Below are 6,140 nucleotides of genomic sequence, written 5' to 3'. Positions count from 1 at the left end.
GAATTTATTAACAAGCAGGTATGGTTATTACTATTACTATTCGAGAGTCTTCCACTTCTACAGCAGCTCATCAGTCTTGTGATCAGTCTATAACAGCCTGATTAGATGTTATAGACTGGGGAATTTCTTCATATTGCAGGTTGTTAATAGTGTGTCCATGTTTGTTTGTTTTTAAATAATTGTTGTCTCAAATGTACAAGGACTCCGGATGGAAAGTGGCTGGATAGATGGATAATTTATTCATCCCCGAGGGGAAATCCATTAATGTGCACTGTCCTCTGGACATAAACAAAAAACAAAAGACGTCCAGAGTCCAGTGCAGAGGAAATCAACAAAAAGCTCCGCCGAATTTCAGAATTCCGATGAGAAACAACCAACAAAGTCCCAGTTTTATTTCTTCATATTATCCTTTAAAAACGAAGCAGAAACAAAACAAATAAAAAGTTCTTTGAGTGCAAAACCAGTCCTCAGCCTTTAAGTTCAACTTATGGGAAGAACTGCTGAAAAGCACAAATCAGAAGACCCACTGGGCCGTCGGGTTCATGAGGTTCGGTACTGGACGGCTTCTAGAAGCCGCCGATCGCTTCATTGTCAACCGTCTTCATGATTCGTCTTCGCGGCGTTCAAACTGAAAGGTGTTCATCAGGTCAGGATCCTGCGGCAAAACAGTCGTTGGGCGTCATCGTCCCGAGTGAAACGCTGAGGCGTCTAAAGTCCGGAAGAGCCCCTTGAGAGACGTCCCCTTTAACCTCCTTCCCGTCTCCTCCTCGCCGCTCTGGACAGGAAGTGATGCGTGTTTCTCTGCGCCAGCCGACTGTCAGAGGGGCAGGAGACACAGAACGCCGGTCACAGAGATCAAAGGTCACAGAGATCAAAGGTCACAGGGGTCAAGAGGAAAAATCAGCCATTCGGGCCGAAACCACGGAGAGACCCACCCCTCAGACCTCAAAGAAATTGAGCGTGCCTTTCTTTCGAAGGAATCAAGAAGGAATTTATTTTGGTTGCCGTGGAAACAAGCCGCCACGACGTACGCCATAGCTTGGCTCCAGTGCGACGCGTCGTGAATCACGGAGCACTTGAACACAAGGGTTCAAGATAAGAACCAGGAAACGACGGCAACCCCGTCAATCTTTCCTCCGTTTTACTGCCGAAAAGCAAGACGTTCAGAAAATGTACCAAACGACCTGAAACGTCTTTTTAAGAAATCCTGCCGCCTCAAACACATTTAGTTTGGCTTCAACGTCATTTTAACGCCGATCCAGTTACTTATAAACTGTAACTAAAGACTGTTTCCGTTTCTCACTACATGAGGAGGTTTGCTGGACTTCCTGCAAACCGACTTCATTCAGGATTTTGCGGCTCGTCGGAGAGAAATCGTCCGTCCAGCTCGTCGTTATGGTAACAGAAGGACCGAAGACTCACCACGAGCCGCTCCGTCCCGCCGTCCTCGTCTTCACGCGTCGTCGCCGACCAGCTCGCCCGCCCCCTCGTCTCTGAAATGACATCATCACACGTGACTGACGGCTGCCGCAGCTCATCGGATCCTCTTTAAATGAAGGTTCGGCCGGAGGCGGAGCTTCGTACCTCCGTCCAGGATGTGAACGCCGCTCTGGCCTCCAACTTCCTCCTCAAACGGACTCAAACTCACAAACAGGGTTTTCAGGACCGAATCTGCAGCAGATCCAAAATATACATCAAGCAAGCGTGTGTGTGTGTGTGTGTGTGTGTGTGTGTGTGTGTGTCTGTGTGTTACTAGTTATTATTAAAGTAAATAAGCAGAAGAAGGAGCTTCTGCTGCTCGTCCTACAAATGCAGGTTCTGGAGGAAACGCGAGCTTTAATTCCAGTTCCAGGTTCTTACCTGTGGAGGACAGGAGGGCTGGAACCGGAGCGGAGTCACAAGGAACCGGAGCGGAGTCACAAGGAACCGGACCGGAGTCAACAGGAACCGGACCGGAGTCACCAGGAGACGGACCGGAGTCAACAGGAACCGGACCGGAGTCAACAGGAACCGGACCGGAGTCAACAGGACCCGGACCGGAGTCAACAGGACCCGGACCGGAGTCAACAGGAACCGGACCGGAGTCACCAGGAAACAGACCGGAGTCACCAGGAACCGGATCGGAGTCACCAGGAACCGGATCGGAGTCACCAGGAACCGGATCGGAGTCACCAGGAAACGGACCGGACTTCAGGTCCTCCAGCAGCTCTGGACCTTCAACAGAAGGTCTGTTTCCAGGACAGCTGGAGGGTGGAGGAGACGCTGCAGGACTCCTGGAGGGCGGAGTAGACGATGCAGAACTCCTGGAGGGTGGAGTAGATGATGCAGGACTCCTGGAGGGCGGAGGAGACGATGCAAGACTCCTGGAGGGCGGAGGAGACGATGCAAGACTCCTGGAGGGCGGAGGAGACGATGCAAGACTCCTGGAGGGCGGAGGAGACGCTGGCCTGCTTGGCCTTTGTGCTACGTCACCTCCAGCTCTACTTTGAGAAGCAGCAGCTTCAGAACGGAGCGGTGCAGCAAAGAGGTGGAAGAAAGACCTGGACCGGGACTCGTCAGGTGGAGCTGCAGCGTCTCCGTCGTCCCGTTCTGATGGTTTTAACTGAACATCAGTTTGAGGACGAGCCGCAGCGTCTCCGTCGGCGATGGGCTGAGAAAACAGGCTGAGAAAGGAGGATTTCTTCCTGCAGGCGGGAGAAGTGCTGCTGCTGGGCTCCTGTGAGGGTCCGAGAGGACGTCTGAGGTCTGCAGGGTTTCTGGGGACCGGCTGGGTCTCCGTCAGCGGCTTCACCGGAAGACGGTGTCGGACTGAGCTTCCAGGTCCAACACCTGCAGGTCCGGACCGGCGCTCTGAGGACCAGCAGGGCCCAGCAGGACCCGGTCTGATGGGGAGCACGGGACCATCTTCAGGAAGCTCCAGCGCCTCCAGCGGGACGTCACGAGAAGCTGCGGGACCAGGTCTCGCCGATGAACGTCCACACGGCGTCCCCCGATCTCCAGAGTCCAGAGGACGAGCTGCGACTCCTCGGAGGGACGGCGGACGCTGGAAGACTCCGTCGAAGGGTTTGTTTGCTTCCTCTCTGTGAATCACCTTCCCGTCGGGACGCGAGCCGAGCAGAAGGTCACCGACGTCTTCGGGAGACGTCCTCGGGACACACGGGTCGGGTTCCACAGGAGGAGACGGTCTGGCTTGGAACCAAGAGGACTTGTCTTGTTTCCAGGACTTGAGGACGGCGCTGACCGAGTATAGAGCTTCAGCCCGGGTGGAGGACGCTGCAGGAGCTCCACCCCGGATGGAGGATGCTGCAGGAGCTCCACCCCGAGTGGAGGGCGCTGCAGGAGCTCCACCCCGAGGAGAGGGCGCTGCAGGACCTCCACCCTGGGTGGAGGACGCTGCAGGAGCTTCAGGAGTCCTGGAAGAAGACTGATTTGTGGACGTGAAGAAGCGAGGAAACGGTTTGGAGAGCTGAGGTCCGAGCACAGCTTCCACTGAGTAACACACTGGCTTCCCGTCGGGCGGCTCCTCTGATTGGTTCGGGGTTGAAGCTCCTTCGGCATCGAGACTTTCAGCATTTATGCCAGAGTTGTAAAAATTGGGCCTGAAAAACAGAAACGTTACAAGCAGGTTAAAGTAAATTCTGACGAGACGTGACAAAGAGAGGAAACGTTTCAACACCGAGGAGGAATCGTCCGACGGCAGAACGTCAACATCCTTCAATGTTGTTGACATCGGGGGTCGATCGGCGTGAGCAAACTGCTGACGCGTCACAAACTGTGTTTCATGAACCGCGAGTCCAAAATGACAGAACCATGAAGGAAAAGGTGGAATAACTCATACAAACACGATATTTAGAGGTTTCCCGCTGTACCTGACGGGTCGTAGAAGTATTTCTGTTCCCGCAGCCTCCTGCCCCGCAGCCTCCTGCCCCGCAGCCTCCTCCTGCCCCGCAGCCTCCTCCTGCCCCGCAGCCTCCTGCCCCGCAGCCTCCTGCCCCACAGCCTCCTCCTGCCCCGCAGCCAGTTCGAGCTGTTCACGTTCCCGTTTTAACAACTGCAGTGACGACAGAACCCTGATTGAGAACGACACCTCGGGTTTCCTTACGTTTCCACACTCCGTCACAACATCCCAGCAGGTGGTCGTAATGTACTGGCCGACGACTCACCGTCTCCAGCAGCTGCTCCGTCAGCTCCGTCAGCGGTTCGTGAGAAAAGCGGCAGCTCGCCCCCTGGGAACACTTCGCTTTTCTGTGGAAAAACTTGCAGGGAATGGACTGTGAAGCTCAGTCAAGGGAACATCAGAACCTCTAATGGAACCTCCAGCAGCAGACCGGCAGGTGAAGGATATGGTGCATGAAGGGGCAGCAGTCTCCCTTCAGGCAGAAGCCCTGGATGTAGAACTTGCAGCTCTGCTTGAGGAGGCCGTTGGAGCCCTGGGCGTGCTCCAGCTGGCAGTCCTCGCCCTGCGGGACGAGAACCCGGCAGAACCGCGGAACCGTCAGGACCATGGCGGTGGACCAGGTTCTACTTAAAAATCAGTGCCACCTGCCTTCGTGCAGCGGCCGATCAGGAAGTGTCTGCAGAGCCTGCGTCCGTCCACCTGCACAGCGTTCTGCTCGATGAACTCCTGAGACATGAACCTCGGTCTGACGCCAACGTCCTGGGGGGACAGAACAAGAAGACCTTAACACCCCAACGTCCTGGAGGGACAGAAGAAGATCTTAACACCCCAACGTCCTGGAGGGACAGAAGAAGATCTTAACACCCCAACGTCCTGGAGGGACAGAACAAGAAGACCTTAACACCCCAACGTCCTGGAGGGACAGAGGAAGATCTTAACACCCCAACGTCCTGGAGGGACAGAAGAAGATCTTAACACCCCAACGTCCTGGAGGGACAGAAGAAGATCTTAACACCCCAACGTCCTGGAGGGACAGAACAAGAAGACCTTAAGACCCCACCGTCCTGGAGGGACAGAACAAGAAGATCTTAAGACCTTAAGACCCCAACGTCCTGGAGGGACAGAGGAAGAAGACCTTAAGATCCCAACGTCCTCCTCTTCTGTCCATTCTCTCCGTCAAACCACAGAAGAATCTATTGACAGTAACGTGTTTCTTACTCTCCTGCCGTCTCCACGTCTTTGTCCTCGTCCTCGTCCTCTGTTCCTGTACGACCCCCCTCTGTTCTGCTGCTTTGGATTCCTCTTCTGGTTGTTGTGTTGATTGGTCTGGTTGTGTTGATCTCGATAACACTGCTTCTGGAGAAAGAGGGCAGGACATCAGTTTGACGGTTTCAGCGTCATCACAAACTTGAAATATGAGGAAACACTGAGGCTCCAAAACATCTAATCTACGGTAGTAAACTGTTCCTCCTTCACAAAGACATAAAAGTCAACTGAACCTTCTGGTGGGGCTGTTCTCCACCTGCTTTCTTCTGATGGGGCTGTTCTCCATAGAACTTCTTCTGATGGGGCTGTTCTCCACCTGCTTTCTTCTGATGGGGCTGTTCTCCATAGAACTTCTTCTGATGGGGCTGTTCTCCACAGAACTTCTTCTGATGGGGCTGTTCTCCACAGAACTTCTTCTGATGGGGCTGTTCTCCATAGAACTTCTTCTGATGGGGCTGTTCTCCACCTGCTTTCTTCTGATGGAGCTGTTCTCCATAGAACTTCTTCTGATGGGGCTGTTCTCCACAGAACTTCTTCTGATGGGGCTGTTCTCCACAGAACTTCTTCTGATGGGGCTGTTCTCCACCTCCCCATGCTTTCCTCTTTCTGCCTCTCCTTTCAGCCCCACTCTGGTTCCTGCAAAACAAACAGCATTTTGAAAAGCCTGTCACGGAGGGTTAAGAACCAGATCTCCTGCCGCAGAACACCAACAGAACAATAAAGAGGAACTACCTGTGCGTGAATGAATGACCAGCAGGGTCCAGACCAGGAGACAGATTCCTAAACAGCTCCGAGAAAGACATTTTCACCAGTTTCTCCTCAACGATCTTTCAAAGAGGCATAAAAACTAATGCTACGGTCCGTTAAGGCCTGAACCCCGCCGAGACGATCAGATTAAAAGACGTCCAGACATTAAAATCAACAGATTTCATCCAGTTTTTAGTTGTCATGTCGGACACGCATGGATGAACCACTT

At 53.5% G+C, this 6,140-nt stretch overlaps 2 protein-coding genes across 2 annotated transcripts; both read right to left on the bottom strand.

The window, feature by feature from the left end:
- Positions 1-211: 211 nt before the first annotated feature.
- Positions 212-4,125, bottom strand: LOC308149209 (uncharacterized protein; the record flags this gene model as incomplete). Its single annotated transcript, XM_080520882.1, has 6 exons — positions 212-814; positions 1,423-1,493; positions 1,585-1,671; positions 1,861-3,549; positions 3,870-4,006; positions 4,121-4,125. The coding sequence occupies 6 exons, from the start codon at positions 4,123-4,125 to the stop codon at positions 680-682; spliced, it is 2,124 nt and encodes a 707-aa protein (XP_080377008.1). The 3' UTR covers positions 212-679.
- On the bottom strand, positions 3,927-6,100 carry LOC308148755 (uncharacterized protein). The gene is made up of 6 exons (XM_080520322.1): positions 5,897-6,100; positions 5,398-5,800; positions 5,117-5,254; positions 4,547-4,657; positions 4,164-4,460; positions 3,927-4,051 (listed from the first exon to the last, which is right to left on the bottom strand). The coding sequence occupies exons 1-5, from the start codon at positions 5,965-5,967 to the stop codon at positions 4,305-4,307; spliced, it is 879 nt and encodes a 292-aa protein (XP_080376448.1). The 5' UTR covers positions 5,968-6,100; the 3' UTR covers positions 3,927-4,051; positions 4,164-4,304.
- Between the last annotated feature and the right edge of the window lie 40 nt (positions 6,101-6,140).

The sequence above is a fragment of the Blennius ocellaris genome (assembly GCF_963422515.1).
Source record: "Blennius ocellaris genome assembly, chromosome: 3".
NCBI classification, from domain to species: domain Eukaryota; kingdom Metazoa; phylum Chordata; class Actinopteri; order Blenniiformes; family Blenniidae; genus Blennius; species Blennius ocellaris.
This window is presented reverse-complemented; position numbering and strand designations above follow the sequence as displayed.